At 51.9% G+C, this 19,751-nt stretch overlaps 1 protein-coding gene across 5 annotated transcripts; it reads right to left on the bottom strand.

Moving 5' to 3' along the window:
* Nucleotides 1-15,026: 15,026 nt before the first annotated feature.
* Nucleotides 15,027-18,151, bottom strand: LOC125160295 (C-C chemokine receptor type 5-like). 5 transcript variants are annotated; one of them, XM_047849113.1, is made up of 2 exons: nucleotides 18,100-18,151; nucleotides 15,027-16,332 (listed from the first exon to the last, which is right to left on the bottom strand). In XM_047849113.1, exon 2 carries the CDS (start codon nucleotides 16,319-16,321, stop codon nucleotides 15,263-15,265), a length of 1,059 nt encoding a protein of 352 aa, XP_047705069.1. In that variant the 5' UTR covers nucleotides 16,322-16,332; nucleotides 18,100-18,151; the 3' UTR covers nucleotides 15,027-15,262. The 5 variants fall into 5 exon arrangements, with proteins under 5 accessions (XP_047705069.1, XP_047705073.1, XP_047705070.1 ...); XM_047849117.1 differs by lacking the exon at nucleotides 18,100-18,151 and adding an exon at nucleotides 17,679-18,063; XM_047849114.1 differs by lacking the exon at nucleotides 18,100-18,151 and adding an exon at nucleotides 17,618-18,062.
* Nucleotides 18,152-19,751: the final 1,600 nt, after the last annotated feature.

Raw genomic sequence — 19,751 nt, 5'->3', positions numbered from 1 at the left:
GAGAGAGAGAGAGAGAGAAGGAGACACAGAATCTGAGGCAGGCTCCAGGCTCCGAGCTGTCAGCACAGAGCCCGATGCGGGGCTCGAACTCACAAACCGTGAGATCGTGACCTGTGCTGAAGTCAGACGCTCAACCGACTGAGCCATCCAGGTGCCCCTAAAAATACTTTTTTAAAAGGTTATTTATTTATTTATTTATTTATAAGAGACAGAAAGCACAAGTAGGGGAGGAAGAGAGAGAGAGCAAGAGAGAGAGAATCCCAAGCAGGCTCTGCACTGTCAGCTCGAAGCCCGATGTGGGGCTCGAACTCATGAACCGTGGGATCATGACCTGAGCCAAAGCTGGACGTTCAACCAACGGAGCCACCCCGGCGCCCCTATAAAAATACTTTTAATCTACGAGTGACTTATTGAAGACTTTCAGGGTTCTAATCCGAGGGGCCGTTAGGCCTGCCCACTCGTGGTGACTCATCTTCTCGCGTGTTTTGTAGTGCCTGTGTGAGTTCCTATTTACTGGGGGTTTCCTGGCCCCGCAGCAACGGTCTGTGTCCCTGCAGTGGGAAGCACACGGGAGCTGGGGAGCCGTCAGCAAGGGTGCCTGGCCCGGTCCAGGGGGACCGGGGAAGGTGTCCGGCTGGAGGGGCCATCTAAGCAGAAAGCCTGGGTGGGAGTTAGCCAGGTAGGGTGGCCATGGCCTCTCCTTGCCTCCCTTCTCCTCCTAACGTCTTCTTTCGTCCCAACCTCAGAGATGGGGCAAGGGGGACACATTTTCTTACTTATCGGCATCTGGGGCTGAGCTTCTGTGGAAGAGGAAGTTGAAACCAGGAACCAGACCATTTTAGATGCATTTTTTAAGAAGTTTCTTTATTTATTTTGAGAGAGAGCGAGCGAGAGCGAGTGAGCACACAGGTAGGGGAGGAACAGAAAGAGGGGGAAAGAGAGAATCCCAGGCAGGCTCTACACTGTCAGCACAGAGCCCCGATGTGGGGCTCGAACTCACGAACCGTGAGAACATGACCTGAGCTGAAATCGAGAGTCAGGCTCTTCATTGACTGAGCCACCCAGACGCCACCTCCCTTTTTAAAAAAAATGCATTAAAAATTTTTTGCTTATTTATTTTGAGAGAGAGAGACAGAGAGAGAGAGACAGAGAGTGCAAGTGGGGGAGGAACAGAGACAGACTATTTTAGATCGAATTCCCGGGAGTCCAGAGCTCAGCGGGACAGCTGCAGGGAGAGAGGCCTTGTTGGCGACGGCTTCCAGGAGGCATCCCTGTCAGGGAGTAGGCGGGGCAGGACCGGACACAGGGTGAAGCGGACCCCGAAGCCCCAGCTGACCCTGCGAGGGGCTCTGGGCCTGGGATGTCCCTGCAGTGCTGTCCCACGAGGAAGGGAGGAGGCCGGGCCTTCCCAATCACACACCAGACAGCTGCTGGCCTCAGTTGTCTCCGGGAGGGGAAGGTCCCAGTGGCTGAGGGTGGTCCACGTCCCCAGCAGCCGGGAGGGTGAGTGCACTGACCCTAAAAAGGGACATCTGGGCAGAGCCCCACGGCACCCACTGCAGGGGCGGGGTGGGCAGGCCCTGGGTTTCCCACAGATTTCATTTACCCTGCATAACAAGAACCAGAAATAAGATTTCTGAAACCTCTGTGTCATAAGACCACAAGCCCCCTGTGTGCACAGGAGGGGGAGTCATGTGCCCGGCGAGGGCACAGGGCCCACTCACTCTGCGTGACCATCCTGGTGCAACTCACCCGTTGTTGTCTGAGAGTGAAGAGTCGAAGAGGAACTTGACCTCGCCATCCCCTGCCCCTGGCCCCATCCTCCACCTTTTTCTTTCCTCTTTCTTCTTCCCCACCTACGTGGCCACACTCCTGTTTCCATAGGGTCAGGCGGGTTGGACAGTCACTCATCTGAGGGCAGCCATATTTAAAATAGATTTTTAAAAATCTCTTTTTGTGAATAGAAGCAAAAGGTAAGAAACCAAGTGGCATTCTCCTTTTATTTTATTTTTTAATATTTTATTTATTTTTGGGAGGGAGTGCAAGCGAGGGAAGGGCAGAGAGAGAGAGAGAGAGAGAGGGAGACAGAGGATCTGAAGCGTGCTCCACGCTGATGGCCGAGACCCTGATGCGAGGCTCGAACTCAAGAACCGTGAGATCATGACCTGAGCTGAAGCTGGGTGCTTAACCGACTGAGCCCCCCGGCGCCCCCCCCTTTTAACAAAATTAAATCGTGACAGATTTTATGTGCATAGGACAGTGTTTTCCCTGGTGGTTGTCGGGGGACCCTTGTAGGGCCTAGGCCCCTGTGAGCCCCTGTGGTTGGACTGAAGGTCTGCCGCCTCCCAGCCCAGTGCTTCCCCAGGGACGGGATGACCCCTGGGGCTCCTATCTCTGCACCAGAGTTCAGAGCCCCCATCACCTTCCTGTCCCAAAGGATTCAGCCACACCCTCTGGAGAGGGTGGTTGAAAGGGACCCCTAACCAGCTGACCGGGACCTTCAAACCACATAGGCTGGTGCTGTCCCTTCCGGAGGGTCTAGAACTTGGGCACAAAGCGCGCGATTTTCCACGGGGAGAGAGGAAATACGATTCGGCGTCATTGGCAGTGAGTCGGCGCAGGAAGAGATGAGGCAGGGGCCATCAAGTGATTCTGCCTTTCTGATTGCATCACAGAGTCAGTGGATGTTTTTTCCGCCCTCACCTTGCTCCATATCTCTGCAACCCTTGCCGCTGCGGACACTTCCTGTCCCTCCCAAGGTGGCCTCCTCTCTGCACGGCCCTGCCTTTCCTGGCATCCCTTCTCCTCTTTGCTGCCCTTCCTCCTCTGGGTTCTGTCTGGAGACATTTGTCCTCCCCCATGTCCGCTGCCTGTGACTGTGGGTCTCCTCCGCGCATGTGCTCTGCTGGGCCCAAGGCAGCTTCTCTTGACACTGCCCCGGGGTGTCCCCCGGGATTTCTAACTCAACCTGCCCTGAGAATTGCACCTGAAGCCGGTACTTCCTGTCTGCCTGGGCTGCGGCCCAGACCCTGGCCTCCCCCCTCCCTTCCACCCTCAATCCAAGTCCTGATGAGTCCTTGTCCCCGGGAGCTTTTGGATCCATTCACTTGTCTATACCCAGAGCTTTGTACCTTGGCGGGGGCCTCGGCTCTGTCCCAGAAGGAGCACAGCCAAACCTCTGCCTGGGGTCTCTGACTCCATCCCTGCCTTCCTCTAGTACATTCTCTGCAAGGCGAGGCCAATCAGATGTCTTGAGTACCCTGGCTTCAAACCGCTCCCCCCACCCCCCACCCGGCCACGAGCCGCCGCACTCCTCGGCACCCTGTGTGAGCCTCGGCCTCATTTGCCCCCTGCAGCCCTGTCTCTTCCCGCTTTCTTCTCTCCTGCTCTCACAAAACCATTGACAGTTCCCTGAATTTCCTCTGTGTTTCTCACACACTGTTTCCACTGAAATTCCTCCCCCATATACACACTTGTCCTTGTACTTCCTCCTTGTGTGACCACCCCCCACCCACCCACACGAGCTGGATCACTGAGAAAAATGCCTGGCATGGCTATGTTCCAAGGGCACCTTGCCGGGGAGACAGGGGGCACACGCTCACAAATGTGGGGTCAGAGGGCATGGTATGCTGCCCCCAGTGGGACTCAGTGTGGGTGTGTGGGCTCAGAACAAGGAAAAGTTCGCGGGCACCTGGGGGGCTCAGTTGGTTAAAGCACCTGACTTTGGCTCAGGTCATGGTCTCGTGGTTCGTGGGTTGGAGCCACACATTGGGCTCTGGGCTGACGGCCCGGAGCCTGGACCCTGCTTCGGATTCTGTGTCTCCCTCTCTCTCTCTGCCCCTCCCCTGCTCACATGCGTGCTCTTTCTCTCTCTCAAAAATAAATAAACACTAAAAAAAAAATTAAAAAAAAAAAAAGAACAAGGGAAAGTCGGTTGGGCTCTAGACTAGTTTCGTTTGTGCCTCTGTGTACGGGCCTGATGTAAATAACCCTGAGACATTGGGTGGTTCCTTTTTGTTCACAGGCTGCAGCCAGGAAGCCAGTTCTGATAGGGCAGCACTGGGCGGGGTGTGTGTGGGGGGGGGAGGGGTAGAATGATGGGGGGGTGGAGGCAGGGTCAGGACAAAGACACCTCCTCGGCGGGGTAGGGGGGTGCGGAGGGCGCGCCTCCCCTCCCTCCCTCCCTCCCTCTCCCTGGGACTGTCCGGCTGGCTCCCTGGCTCCTGACTCTAGATTCCCTCATTCCTTGATCACAGGACTCAGCCCACGTTGTGCCCTAGCAGCATGGGCAGCTTCTCACTAAACATTAGGTAAATAACTGAATGAGTTAAAATGCAAGTCCCGAATTCGTGACCCTTTCCACTGTCATCTGTGAGTTAACTCTGTGCCGGGTGAAGGGGGGAGAGGAGCAAAGACGAGGGGTACCGTGGGGGGTGGGGGCAGTACTTTGAGAGGGGTGAAAGGGCTCGTCTTCCAAAAACCATAGTCTAGTGTAGTTAACATAAGGTCCCCTAAGAAAGCGATTTCCTAAAGGACGCACACCTCATAGAAGAGAGGGCTGGTGTCGTAGCTCCGGCTGCCATATCAAATCCCACAGACCGGGGGGTCTGAAAGAACAGAAGCACTCCTCACGCTCCTGGAGGCTGGAAGTCCAAGATCAAGTTGCCAGGCCATGCGGTGTCTGGTGGGAGCCCACTTCCTGGTTTGCAGATGGCCGTGTTCTCACTTTATCCTCACAGGGGAAGGGCAGACAGAGGGGCAGGCTCTCGCGTCCCTTCGTACAAGGGCACCGATCCCGTTTGTGAGGTTCCACCCTCACGACCGAATCGCCTCCCAAAGCTCCCCCCGCAGCACCGTCACATCGGGGGGCGGGATTTCCACATATGAATTTTGGGGTGTCACAAACACTCAGTCTACGACCGCTGGCAAACAATCTGTGCGTGAAAACCCATCAGGTCGTCTGGAAAAAGAAAAGGGCAGCTAAAAAATATGGAGTGGAAAACCTTGTTGAGTGTGGGAGAAGTGGGGACTTTATGCCTGCACTAGGGAGGGCTCAGGCTCCCCTAGCAGTGATGGGGACAGCCAGGACACCCCTGGGGTTGATCACAGGAGAGAAGGAATTGCGAGGTGTCTTCTCTTGGGAAAGACGGGGCCCCAGGTGATGGGGTTTCGGGGTGATGGTGGGGTTTGGAGCTGAAAGCCAAGAAGGAATTCTTGAAGACATCTTTGGTGCACGTAGGTGATTTTATTAAAGCATGGGGACAGGACCGTGGGCAGAAAGAGCTGCACTGGGGTTGTGACAGGTAACTGATTATATACCTTCAGGCTGGGAGGGGGTTAGAGACAGCGTAAGGGTCTAAGGAATTTTCCAAGCAAGGTTTCCAGGACCCTGAGGGCCTCAGTGTTAGGAAAACGTCATTTATTACCGGTCAGTAAAACCTCAGTCATGAGACCCTTCAGATGTATATCAGGGGCCATATGCTTGGAGTATGATTGCCAGCATATATCTTGGGGGAGTTGAGATAAAGGAAGTTTCCAAAGGACTTTTTATATGTTAAAGTAGACTTATAGGATGGGGGGGGGGGGTCAGGATAATGTGAAGCCAAGATTCCTTTTTGCCCCCAGCAAAGTGTCATCACTGAGGCAGCTGAGCTCCTGGAGGGAGGGCACGCTGCCTGTTGCAAGGACTCGCCAACGGGCTGCAGGCTGTAAGGGGATTTCAGTTTTCATTTGCCTTAGTTTCCCACATCACCATGGCAAGCACTGAAACCCCTTTCCTTGGCTCTTGGGTAGCTGGGAGTGTCCGAGGAAAGTCACACAGATTCCCCTCCCCGCTGGGGGCGTGGGCTGTGCTGTTAGCCGGACTTTGGCTCAGCCTGGCTCAGTCGGTTGAGCATCTGACTGCGGCTCAGGTCATGATCCCACAGTTGGTGGGTTCGAGCCCCGCATCGGGCTCGGTGCTGACAGCTCGGAGCCTGGAGCCTGCTTCGGATTCTGTGTCTCCCCCTCTCTCTCTGCCCCTCTCCCCACTCTCTCTCAAAAATAAATAAATAAAATGGTAGCTTAGAGAACACATGTGAGTCTCAGAACGGGAAACGGGGAAAGCATCATTTCCACTCTAAAAAAAAAATGGCATTTTAAGTTAGTAGGAAAATAATTTAATAAACCATCTTGGGAGGATGGGGTGCCATCCGGGGCAAAAACCTTGGATCCCCACTTTACTCCACGCTGTAAGATGAATTCCAGGATACAAATTGTAAAAGATGAAGCCATAACAGCTTTAGAAATAAAACCGGGAGAGTTTTGCAATCTCAGCATGGGGAAGGCTTTCCTAACCATGTCATAAAACCCAGAAATCAAAGAAAAAGTTGATAAGTTCCTTTGTGGGGCGCCTCGGGGCCTCCGTCGGGTAAGGTCCGACTCTTGATTTCAGCTCAGGTCATGATCGCACGGTTTGTGGGTTCCAGCCCAACACTGGGCTGTGGTGACGGTGCAGAGCCTGCCTGGGGCTCTCCCTCCCGCTCTCTCTACTCCTCTCCGCTTGCGTGTGTGCGCACGCATGCTCCCTCGCGCGCAAAATAAATAAATAGACATTACGAAAAATAAGTTCACTTGCGTGAAAATAGAATCTGCCTGGCAAACCGTAAGAAATACTAATAGCCAAAATTCACTGGGTGGTTGTCATATGCCAATTAGCCTCTTAACTCATCTCCTCCTTGGAACAATCAGTGAGGTTGGGATCATTATCCCCATTCCACAGACGGGCAAACTGAGGCACGGAGAGCTTAAGAAATCTGCCCAAGATCGTAAAGGGGAAAAAACCCAAGGTGCGGTAAAGAATACTCCGAGCGTTTGTGATTTGTGGAAACACAGGAGATAAGGGGAGAGATGTGATTTTGGTTAGATGAGCAGGAAGTACCTCCCAAATGATAAGAGACTGGTAACTTTATTGCCTCCAGGGCGGACGACCTAGCAGGCAGAAGCAGGGGTGGGAAGGAGACGTTCCACTTATTTCCTGTGGTACAAACAAACTGAAAGCAAACGCGGAGACAGGGAAACTACAAAACCAGCCCCAGGAACCCAAGGAGGCTGGTGTCTCGGTGTGGAGACAGGTCCTCTCCCCACCCCTCGATGACCCCCCTCCCCCAAAGGGCAGCGGGTGCTGGGACAATCAGAGACAAGAACATTCTGTTCGGCGTAAGCTATTTAAGGAGGCACGGAACCGAGAGACAACTGTAGCCAGGCTTTCTTTACGGAATGGTCAGAGGGACGCACTGACTGTCCGTCTGTCTGTCTCACTCACAAGGCTGTGCCGTTTTAGGCACCTGGATGGTGCCTTGCCCCGTTTTGCCTATTTTCGCTGGCATAGTTGTGACTTCTCGTAGCCTCTACGTACGGTGCTTCTATGCAGCTCTCACTCAACCACACAGTGCCTCCACTTACCCCATGGGCAAGCTCCCTTACCCCATGCCCCGTGTCTTGCACAGGCCCTCCACGAATGTTCACTGAATGAATGAATGAATGAATGGGCTGCCCACAGTTAATGCACATGAGAACCGTGTTCCCACCTTGCTGCTTCTGTCGGAATCCCAGAGGGAGGGGGTGGGGAGTTGGCCTGCCTCCCTCATTTCCCAGTTTGCTTAGAGCTGCAGGGCCGACATCCGGCCAGAATTACGTTCTCAGGTTAATCCCCCCACCCCCCACCCCCACCCAAAGCCTTTCCAAGCGCACTACACAAGTTCGGACGTGTTGAACACGACGCCACCAAGTTGGGAGACCCTTTCCGTCCATTGCTGTAAATCCACGGTGTTTGAGTTCACGCCCGAGAGCCCCCTCGGGTCCGCGGGGGGTTCCATTCCACTGCAGAAAGTGAGCTGGGTTGCCCACCACGCTGAGGAGCCTTCTTTAGGGGATAGCCCCTCTTAGGAAAGTAGCTAACGGTTCCAAGAACTTCCGCGTGCCAGGCACTGCCTTAAACCAATGTGCGATTTCTCATTAAATCCTCCGCACAAACGTATGAGATAGTAGGTATTGCTATCGGCCCCATATCACAGATGAGGAAACGGAGGCTAGAAGCATTACAACTTGCCTAGGAATCCCTGATCCCAGAGTCCAAGTTATACTGATGCCTCTTGGATACTTACTGTATGCCAGACTTAGCCTTGTCCGTTCAGAGATGCACTGAATGTTTTAAAATGAAATGAAATGACAAATCCGGCCCCGTAGTCACATTAGGCACGTTTTGCACCAGTCTGGAGTCATCTCCGTCATTACAGAGCATCCTTCTGGTCAGGGCTGGTCTAGATACTATATACCAACATAACTTTCAGATGTTAATAGACGTGAATAGTATCCAGAATGACAGGAAAGGACTCTGAGGTCCACAGAGGGACTCTGAGTCACCTCCCCAAGCTCCTGCAGCCTCAAGGCTGGACCTCAAATCAGTCTGACTTTGAACCCCCCACTCTTTTGTCCACCAGGCTCCACTTTCCACCCTTTGGAAGGAGTGAGATAATCAATCAACAGAGAGTCCCGATTTGATGATCTGTTGGAAAAAAAATCATAATTGTCTGGGGCAGCTGGGTGGCTCAGTCGGTTGAGTGTCTGAGTTCGGCTCAAGTCATGATCTCGTGGTGTGTGAGTTCGAGCCCCCATGCAAGTCTCACTGCTGTCAGACTGTCAGCGCGGAGCCCGTTTTGGATCCTCTGGCCCCCTCTCTCTGCCCCTCCCCCGCTGATGCTCTTCCAAATAGAAATAAATATTTTCAAAAAATCATAATTTTCTTAAAAGGGGTTTTTGAAGAATATTAGCTAGTGGAAATAAACCAAAGCACAGGAATTCTAGCGTGAATACGGGCCGTTGCTGTTTTGAGGCTGACTTGTTGCTTCCTCTGCAGGATCATCATCGCCTTACCCAGGGCTCACACAGACTTCCAGAGTTTTCCAGGTCTTCAGGGGTAATGCTTTACTGGACGCAGTTGAAGGGATGGCTCGCGGAGGGACAAGGAAATGGGGTGGGGAGGGGTGGGGGGAGAACTCTTTTGCCAACATAAGCAATACCAATATTCATTTGTAACACATCGCAAACAGACCTTTCCTACCCGAGAGACTTCTTCTGTCTCGAATTTGAAGCCACCAAGCTCCGCGTGGGCAACAGACACCCCATCTGTATTTACTCTTCACTTGGAATGGACGGGTTAAAACATAATCCGAAAGCAGCAATGAAAGCATGATGCTTGGTGCCTCAAAGAGAGATATTTTACGTTGCCAACTAAAGCTAGATGCATATGCTTTATTTTTTTTTTTTCAACGTTTATTTATTTTTGGGACAGAGAGAGACAGAGCATGAACGGGGGAGGGGCAGAGAGAGAGGGAGACAGAATCAGAAGCGGGCTCCAGGCTCTGAGCCATCAGCCCAGAGCCCGACGCGGGGCTCGAACTCCCGGACCGCGAGATCGTGACCTGGCTGAAGTCGGACGCTTAACCGACTGCGCCACCCAGGCGCCCCGTAGATGCATATGCTTTAAAGACCGGCTTGTGGGAAGACGGAGTTAATGTTCTGCTGGGACGATCGAGGAGTCGAATCCGGACCCTCCCTGGCCTGTGTGCCACCCGCTTCCAGGCCGGCAGGATTCTTCCTCAGACAGCAGCCCGCATCCAGCAGGCTCGGTCTGATGGGCTGTAAGCAGTGGTTTCCAAAGTTGGCTGCGCTTAGAGCTTCCTAGAACTCCGAGCTTCTGCAGACCCATCAAATCGGAGTGCTGCGGGTCGGGCTGGGTATCACTAGTTGTCCAACTCCCCCAGGTAACTCCAAGGAGCAGCTAAGATTAAGCCAGCAGCCGTAAGCATGGTCCCCACGAATTCCGGATCCCGCTCTCCCTCATCGACGTGGGTGCCGGCTGTCAGGGGAGTTAGAACGGCTCCCACCTGCTCTCCTCAATGGCGCATCGCTGGCTGGCAGGTGCAGTGGGGGGGAGCCTGTGAAAACTGAGGCCAGGCCTGTTATGTCACACGCCTATTGTGTCAGTGCGTCTGGCACTCGGGGCGGGCTCCGCTCTTCTTCCATAAAGTGAGGGGTCAGGCTGACTGGTCCTCAGCAACCTTCCTGTTTTCAGATGATGCGATACCATTAAGAGGAATCGAAGTGAGGGGAACACAGTAATAGAGAAAGGGAAGTGTGAATAAAGAAGAAATCCACCCACACGGCAACCGTATTGGATCGCTTCGAATACTAGGTACCCACAGCCATTGCTGGATACACATGGGAGTCATGCGAGACGGGCTCGTGGCATTGGATGGCGAAAAATGCTTTGTCACAAAACAGTTTGTGACTTTGTTGCAAGGCCGTGGGTTCAGGGATCTGCAGAGTTTGGCCCGAGAGAGCTGGGACCTTCAGTTCGCCGCAGGCATCGGCTTGTGTCCTCCCCTGGCACTCCTTTTCCTGGCCAGTGAGTTGAGCTTTATCTACCCCGAGCTGCTGTGGAATCACCTCTTGTCCACAACAGGCATGGTAGCAGCAGAGACCAACATGAACCAGCCGAATGTGTAACCACCCGAGTCAAGGCTGGCTGCGGGACGCCCTTGTTGGATACCAAGGTGACCACAGGGAGGCAGTATAGCCCAAGATTTCCGTTGGTTCCTTTGAAAAGACTTTCAAGCGTTTAAAACACGAGTTACCATCGTAAGAAAAAGAAACTCAACCAAGTTCCTGAAACATGACGGAACCACAATGACACAGAACTTATGATCAAATTAAAGTAGTGACAATATGAAGCCAAAAATAAGTAAGCCTTGGAAAAAACGCTTGTAGACAAAAACCTAAGGCACGGCGCGCCTGGCTGGCTCAAGTCAGTTGAGCGTCCGACTCATGATTTCGGCTCAAGTCATGATCCCAGGGTCGTGGGATCAAGCCGCAGCGTTGAGCTCTGCACTGGGCATAGAGCCTGCTTAAGATCCTCTCTCCCTCTGCCCCTCCCCATATGTGCTCACTCTCGCTGTCTCTCTATCTAAAAAGAAAAAGAAAAGAAAAGAAAATACGGCACCGTCGCAACATCTATCTACAGAAATGTTCAAGCTTGGCTGTCTTTCAGGAAAATACCAAGCAAGACTTACATAGTGAGTTTTACTTAAAAGCAAAAGAACTCTGTTTCCTCCCAGGAGCAGCAGCATCTCAGGGTGTAGGAGTTCTCCACGCCCTCAGGTTAAGCAGGGGTGTGCGAACAAGCTATGAAGGAGAGCAGTCCAGTCGTTCACAGCCACGCCCCTTGCTCACATCTCCACATCTCCTGTGCCTTCATCAGAAAGTCAACAATGAAACTCCGATGTTCCTGTTGAGGAGTCTGTCCTTCCCTTGGATAGGAAAGCAGTGACCTGAGTTAATCACAACAGTGGCAAGACTGGTAGCCTTTTAGCTGGAGGGATTTGGAACCTTGGGATACACGTGTGAACGGAATCCTAATGTCTGAATTTGCACATTTTCCCTCCCCGCTCAGGGCGTTCACTTTACTTGGAGTTTATCCATGGCCCACACGTAACTCCCTCCATGACAGACGCCCCTGGGCCGGGGAGCAGGTGTCTTCACCCAGGATGTGATGAGTGGAGTCAGAACCTGAAAGTCACGATGAGTTCAAGCCTGTTTGTCAATCTAAGGACTGGGGCACAGGAGGGGTGGGCCCAGGAGGGCCCACAAAGTGAGGGGCGTGGGGTGGATGGAACTGTGCCCCGGACCCTTCCTCTACTCCGACTCAGTCCCCTCCCTCCCTTCCTTGGGTCACGCCTCCCGTTGAGGGAGGTGGAAGGCGGTCTTTCCGGTTGTTAGGGAAAAGCTGTCCTAAAACCGGCTCCAGCTGCCCTTGCCTTCTGTTCATTCCCCGGATGTCCAAGTAGGACCGTGACCTACCTGGTCTCAAGACCAGCCTGCCCCAGGCTGTAAATGCCACCTGGGCCAGTCGCCTCTTCCCGGAGCACCTGTTCTCTCTGGGGATAAGAGACACGTGCACAGAAAGCCAAACGTCAAGGACAACTCCATGGTCATCACTGCAATTACAGGCAAGTTTTTAGAAGGGATTTGAAATGAAAGAAAAGCAACCTTTATAGCAGCCAGGTCCTCGCGTGTCATGTGTCTGCAGTTTGGGATTACAGAGCAAGGACCAGACTGTGACATCGTATGTCTTCTTCATTTTCTTGTTGTAATTTTTTTTTTTGAGTTTAGTTATTTTAAGAGAGAGAGAGAGAGCATGCACATGTGCACATGTGAGCAGGGTAGGGGCAGAGAGAGAGAGATAGAGAGAGAGAGAGAGAGAATCGCCAGCAGGCTCCGCACCATCAGCACAGGGCCTGACTCAGGGCTTGAACCCACAAACCATGAGATCATGACCTGAGCCAAAATCAAGGGTCAGATACTTAACCGACTGAGCCACCCAGGTGCCGCTAGGCCTTCCTCATTTTCAAACACAGACAACTGGCGTGGGCTTACACATACATCGATTTTCTTTTTTTCTTTTTTAAATGTGTCAATTCTTTTGCTCCAGTAGTAGAATTAGATTAGAAACTGGAAAGTTTTCAGTGTCTGTTGCTCAGAAATGCCACCCTTAGAGGCAGCATCTTCAGACAAAGTATTCTGGCAATTTGACCCAGGAAGGGGGGGCAACTTTTTTTTTTTTTAATTTTTTTTTTTCAACGTTTATTTATTTTTGGGACAGAGAGAGACAGAGCATGAACGGGGGAGGGGCAGAGAGAGAGGGAGACACAGAATCGGAAACAGACTCCAGGCTCCGAGCCGTCAGCCCAGAGCCCGACGCGGGGCTCGAACTCCCGGACCGCGAGATCGTGACCTGGTTGAAGTCGGACGCTTAACCGACTGAGCCACCCAGGCGCCCCGGGGGGCAACTTTTAAAAAATATTTCAAAGGAAGTATAGCTCTCTGTGCATGTACGTACGGAGTTTTCCAAAACAGTGACTTAACAAAATCCTTTCACGGTTTTGTTTTGCTTTGTTTGTTTGTTTGTTTTTTAAATTTTTAAAAATGTTTATTGAATTTTGAGAGACAGACTGAGCAGGAGTGGGGGAGGGGCAGAGAGAGAGAGAGAGAGAGAGAAGGAGACACAGAATCCGGAAGCAGGCTCCAGGCTTTGAGCTGCCAGCACAGAGCCTGGTGTGGGGCTCAAACCCACAAACGGCAAGATCACGACCTGAGCCGAAGTTGGACACTTAACCCACGGAGCCACCCAGGCGCCCGGCTTTCGCAGTTTTGAACGCTATTCGCTACATGTGCGCTTGACGGAAAGAATAGGCATACGGATATTTTACAGGGTGATTTTTTACTAGGCAAAGGGTTTTCTTCCAAGCGATTTGTAACTTTCTATATACATGAGCCGGATCACATCATACATGATATGTATTCGACACACAAAGATATCAGAGTGCCTTTGAGTTGACCCAGAGGCTAGGTCATAGGATACTTGTGCCCTTGAAACGACCTCAAGAGCACTTCCGGCTGCTCCCCGTCGACACCCGCGCTCTCAAGGTCATATTTCAGAGCTGAGAAACATCAGTAGCACCTCTTATTATTCTGATACCTTCACCTTGTGAGGGAGTCTCACTGCTTTGATGTCGCCTCACCTGATCTCTCCCAAATGGTCTTAGCTCCTCCCGGATTCCAAACCATCTCGGGCAGGTACAAGAAAGTACAAGGAGCAACTGCCAAACACGAAATCATGACCCTGTCTTTGAAAGGAATAGATCCCTTAGTGTTCGGGGGGGGGGGGGGGGTGTCGGGAGAAGGCGTCTGGAAGGAGAGTCTAAAGCCACCACACTCAGCCTGAAACACCGAGTTCCGTAAAATGGTGCTTCTCGGAGCTGAGTCAGCTGGAGGCGGCCTGTTTCCAAATGAATCTGTCCCTTCTCCCCTCTGCCCACTGCGAGTTAACTCCGGAAGACAACGCTTAGGGAGGCAGTGGTGTGTCCTGGGCGGGCAGAGACTTAGTCATCCCGGCTTCCCTCCCCGCTCTGGGGCGTCTTTTTGCTTAGTGCTTCTAAAACCCTGGATGTTCATTAACTACACAGTGGGCCCCTGGATGTCATAGTTGACGTAAACGTGTTCCCAGGCCTCAGACTCCCCGCATTTCCTAAACCTAGTGCTTCCCAGCCCCCTGGAGACGCCCCCCGGTTGGAGCTGGGTTGGGAGGGACAACTCCAAAGGCAGGAGCGGCCACCGCTAGAGAGCCCAGGTTCTGTCTACGGAAGGCTGTGTTCAAGCTGGCAAAACCAGAGGCTTCCTCTTGCACCGGCCCCTCCTGGTTTCGATGCAAGCCTTGGCCCCTTTCCATGCCTGAGGTTTCCTTAAGGGCATCTCCAGTCCTCGTGCGTGAAGCCTAGAGGTTCTCTCTGCCTCCCCACGGCCCCTCACCTCCAACCCCAATCCACCCCAAGTTCTGTTGACTCTCACCCCGCATGCTGCGAGGGTGTCCCCATCTCTGGTGCCCGGACCTACATGGAAAGCCTCCTCGCCTCACCCGACCTAAAGGCTCACCTTTCTAGGCCATCGTTCGGCCGCGCAACGAGCTTCCGGCGACAGTGGCCGGGGATCCCCCCCCCCCCCCCCCTGCTCTGCTCTGGCTTTGACAAGCGGTGCTGTGCACGCTCCCTATGGTCCAGGCTCGCCTTGTCTCTCCCCAGCCAGTGCCGACCCCCCACCGCAGAGCCGCCCCGCACATGTGCGGGGCCTGCAGGCCTGGAGCTAACCTTCCTCCCCTCTCCCCTTCTCCCTGAAGAAGCCCTCGAAGCTCTCACCCGGTCCTGATCGCCTGTGGAACTTACCAACCACACCCTGGAGGGGAGATCGCTCTTGGAAGAGCTCGTTTCTTAACAGATCACCCACAAGCACCTGCTTTCAGCGCACTTACAACCTGCACCTGTTGCCTCGAGCAGATCAGAAACCGTACAGTGTGCATCTTGATTGGTTTTGTTATTCCTGTTCGGGTCACCGAACTCAAGAATTAGCAGTTCTCTGGGGATTTTTTTTTTTATAATGAAATTTTTGCAGCAAAGGAAGAGTTTGCCAATAAGTTGTTGTGTGCGGAGGGGAGGTGAGGAGGTTTGCTATGTCATCAACATATATTGATTCGGCTTTCCAGACGTGACGGGCTTAAATGGTGGGATAGATAGCCAGGTGCACGGATGACTCTTAGGCCCTCTATGACAGTAACTTCCTTTTTAAAAGGGTCACTCCCGCCCCTAGGCTGTGTACAAACACCTGGTCCAGGTCACAAGCCGACAGAGATTTCCTGCTCTCCGGTGGATCGGGTGTAAACCGAGCTTGCTCTGTCGGGGGCCTTTCCCTGGAAGACAGGACAACGTTTGCAGAAGCGCCTGGCGATGTGCTTTTGGAAGAACACCAAGAGGTAGCTTCTGAACTTCTCCCCGACGAAGGCGTAGATGATGGGGTTGATGCAACAGTGCGTCATTCCCAGGGTCTCCGTCACCTGCATGGCTTGGTCCAGTCTGTTGGAGCTACTGCAGTTATTGAGGCCAAAGGACTCCGGGAAGGTGCTCAGCAGGAGGACGATGTTGTTGGGGGCCCAGAAGAGAAAGTAACCGATCATGATCACGAAGATGAGCTTCACGGCCCTGTGCTTCTTCTTCTCATTCCGACACCGGAACAGGGTCCTGAGGATGGCCGAGTAGCAGACGATCATGACGAGCAGGGGCAGGACCAGGCCCAAGACGGTCATCTTCAGTGTCTGGAAGTTCTTCCAGAAATGATACTGATTGGATGGAAAATGAGGGCTGCACGTAAAACGAGAACCCTCTTTCTGGGATCTGCTGAAGATACACCCCGGCAGAGAGGCGACCACGGCCGCCGCCCAGGTGACCGCACTTGTCACCGCCCCAAAGGTGACCGTCCTGGCCTTTAAAGCGAACACAGCGTGGACGATAGCCAGGTACCTATCGACGGTCAGGAGGATGATGAAGAAGTTTCCGCCAAAGTACCCGACGTGATAGAGCCCGGTGACCGTCTTACACATCGCATCCCCGAAGACCCACCCGTTGGCGGCATAGTGGGCCCAGAAGGGGAGGGTGAAGAGGAAGAGCAGGTCGGAGATGGCCAGGTTGAGCAGGTAGATGTCAGTCATGCCCCTCAGCTTTTTGCAGTTGACGAGGATGAGGACGACCAGCAGGTTGCCCACGAAGCCCGAAAGGAACACGAGTGAGTAGAGCGGAGGCAGGAGCCTGGCTGCGATTTGCCTCACGTCAGTTTTCTGGCAGGGCTCCGACAGCTCGTATTCAATGTCATAGTAGGGGCTCGTGGCTTGATAATCCATTTTGCTCGACGCTGTGAATAAAGAAAAAGTGATCGTCTATGATACCCCAGAATGTACTTGGCGGTGGTCCGCCATGGGTGCAGACCGTCTTATCCACGAACAGGCTTTTCAACATTGGTACGTAGGTTTCTACATTTAACGGAGCTCCCTTGTTTGGCCAAAAGAAAGAAAGAAAGAAAGAAAGAAAGAAAGAAAGAAAGAGAAAGAAGAAAGAAAGAAAGAAAAGGAAAAAGAAAGAACTTTTTCAGGAAAAGGAAGGATCGCTATCACCTTTGCTCACTGGAAGGAGACCGTGACTCTTGGGGGGGGGGGGTTCACAAAAGCATCGTCTGACTCAATAAAACCTGACGCTCTGTAGCCACGTGGGACGAATGAAGCTTTAACAACGTCAAGAAACCGACTCAGGCGCTGTCTAACACTGTCTTACCATCTCTGCTGCAGCTGCCTTCCCTGGGGTGAGCTTATACAGAGCGTCCCCCGGAGTGTGTGTTGCTAACCATGGACGGTTCCCAAGGGCACCCTGTGGGCCAACAACTTCACACCCATTCATTCAATTAATCCTCACGGTCACCCTATGAGTCAGGTCATGTTATCGTCCCCATTTTGCAGATTAGAACTCAAGGCACAGAGAGGATGAGTAACTTGCCCAACCACACACAGCTAGAAAGCAGCTGATTTTGAAGGCAGGCAGCCTGCACTCTCATCCAGCAGCTACCTAGTCTCTCGCTTCTTGGTGAGGGAAGTGGAGTGTGGTATCGTCAGCCTGGCACCTCGACGCGGTCCGGATGAAACGGGCCGCTGCCCAAGTCCCCCGAGAGGGTCGTAGCAGCCAGTAGCCAGCTATAAAGTCCAGGCTGCCATTCTCACGTGTAGTCTAAGTTCGTGTTTACAGTTCCCGAATTGCTATGATTAAGAGCTCCCGCACATACCCAAGCAATCGAGGTAGAAAACATCTCAGGTGCCACCATGCATATTCTGGGTTTGCTCAGCCCCTCCATGACCCGCTGGCTAGCCTGGTCTATTTCGGTTCCATTTCCTGGTAGAAGTTTCTTTAATAAATCCTCGTGGGTTTCATGCTTCCTGTCCCTCGGATTAGGTAGCAAGGAGACACATACAGAAAATTTCACCTTAAATTCTGAGCCAGAGCAAGAACCATATATTAAAGGACACGAAATGCGCTGTAGAGCTGATATAGTAAAGGGAAAGTTTATTTGCTTTTTGTAGTCCAATATGAATTCGGACAATTTTTACCCTTCCCTCTTTTCTGAGAAAAACAAACGAAAAAACTGGACTTACATACAACTCGTCTTGGACATACATTCACAGGGCATCCTGCCTGGTCAGTTTCAGTTCTTACCAGAAGATCATTCTGCCAAGATTTTGGCTAAGAATCATCTCTCTGAAAAGATTTCTTTTGAAAGGTGAAGTTTGTTCCTTCCTTCCTTCCTTCCTTCCTTCCTTCCTTCTTTCTTTCTCCTTTCTTTCTTTCTTTTTCTTTCTTTCTTTCTTTCTCTTTCTTTCTTTCTTTCTTTCTTTCTTTTAAATATTGCTCCCTTTACAACAATCTTTCATTCACAATCATGTTTTGTATCTTCGATGTTATCACAGTTTGAAATTGATTCTAAATTCTAACTCTTTTCTCCTCTCGAAGATTATGATTTAAGATAGCTCTACCAGCATCTGGTGTGTGTCCAGTCTTCTAGGGTTTCCTGTAAAGCTTTTTACTCATCACAGAAGCCGAGCTAACTAACAGACAGAGTGGCTGAGGGATGACTTACCAGGAGGGTTCTTGTAGGGGAACGGATGTCTCAGCTGCTCTGGCTAGCTGAGTTGTGCAAATCAAACATATAGGCAGCATAAAAGTAGGAAATGCATGGTTTCTACTGAAAGGGGGAGGCGGAGTTTTAATGAATAAGTACATTTCAGGGCCAAAAAAAAAATGAAACAGTTCTTCTTCTTCTTTCCTTTTCTTTTTAATTGAACTTAAAATAGGCCAGAGACTAGATTTCTGGCCTGAAAGTTTATTTGTGGGCTTCCCTGACGACACTATTTTCTTTTGTTTTCTGCTCATGCAACTACACAGAGTCTATTAGAAAATAGAAGGACTGAAGGATATTAGCGCTAGAAAAACATTCACATTTATCGGGTCAAACTTCCTCATTCTGCCCAAAGAAATTGCTGCTTCAGAGGCCAATGATTTATTTGTATAAGACCACAAGGCTTATCAATGGTGAGGCTGAACAGTTGAGATTCTGATTCTCTTAAGACTTGCCTGCAATGAAAGCCACGGAAACCAACTTGAAATTGATAGGGGATGCTTCACGTGAAGCCCGTGGTCCCCTTTAGCCACTGTCTCCCCCATCCCCTGTGCCCAGCCCAGCCCACACCCATACCTCAGGCCCCAGTACTATTTTTCTCTGCAGACAAAAACAATTGGTCATCTAAAGGGCTTTTTTTTTTTCAAATGTTTTTATTTATTTTTGAGAGAGAGACAGAGCCCAAGGGGGGAGGGGCAGAGAGTGAAGGAGACACAGAATCCGAAGCAGGCTCCAGGCTCTGAGCTGACGCAGGGCTTGAACTCATGAACTGCGAGATCATGACCTGAGCTGAAGTCAGACGCTTAACCAACTGAGCCACCCAGGTGCCCCTAAAGGGCTTTAACTGTAGGCTCTCACGTGAGCAAAACACATTGCCCATCTTCCTTGGGGTCGGATACATCGTGGGGCACGTCGTTACGAATTTCCTCTACCCGGTCGCTATTTTGCAGCCCTCCAAACCGGCTGGTGTTCGTGAGCGCCTGCACCATGCCAGATACACAGGCAGCAGAGATCCTCTCTCCAAAGAAAGTCTATCTGTAGTGATGAGAAATTTCCCACATAAAGTGAGCAGGAACGGACCAAAGAATAGGGTCAGGTTCAGGATTCTAGGACAATACCACCTGCAGGCACATGGAGCTTTCTTGGTGGTTGGTTACTTACCTAAAAACCTCAACTGTTGATGGCAGAGCTGAAAACACTGCGGGAGAGCCAGCCTGAGCCTCAAGAGCGCCCTCTGGGGTCTTCCGTTTTGTCCACGACAGAATCAGAAGCGTTGGCTTGTGTGGTCTGAGAAAAGGCGGAGGAGACTCCAAACCTGGGGGGCGCAGCATAATGCAGGGCTAAGCAGGTGGCTTCCGCAGCCAGCCTGCCTGAGCTTGAAGCCCGGCCCAACCCTCAGCTTTCTCTTCTGTGGGATGGGCTGAATAATGGGTTGCCTCATAGGTTTGTGGGGAGGGGCTCATGAGGCACCCACATCCAGAATTTGGCACGTAATATACACTCGATAAACATCAACCCCCCTAGCTACTCATTCCGTGATCCTTTCCTAGGGAGAGTTTATTTTATAAAAGGTTAACAAAATTGGTTCCCTGGGGTCCTTGTCTAGAGGAGGG

Source organism: Prionailurus viverrinus, chromosome A2 (genome assembly GCF_022837055.1).
Source record: "Prionailurus viverrinus isolate Anna chromosome A2, UM_Priviv_1.0, whole genome shotgun sequence".
In the NCBI taxonomy this organism is placed as follows: Eukaryota; Metazoa; Chordata; class Mammalia; order Carnivora; family Felidae; genus Prionailurus; species Prionailurus viverrinus.
Note: the sequence above shows the minus strand (reverse complement) of the source record. Positions and strands in the feature narration are given on the sequence as shown.

Bases quoted from the DNA above. Each gene is read 5' to 3' on its own strand.
- LOC125160295 (XM_047849113.1), bottom strand. From the start codon at position 16,321: ATGGATTATCAAGCCACGAGCCCCTACTATGACATTGAATACGAGCTG.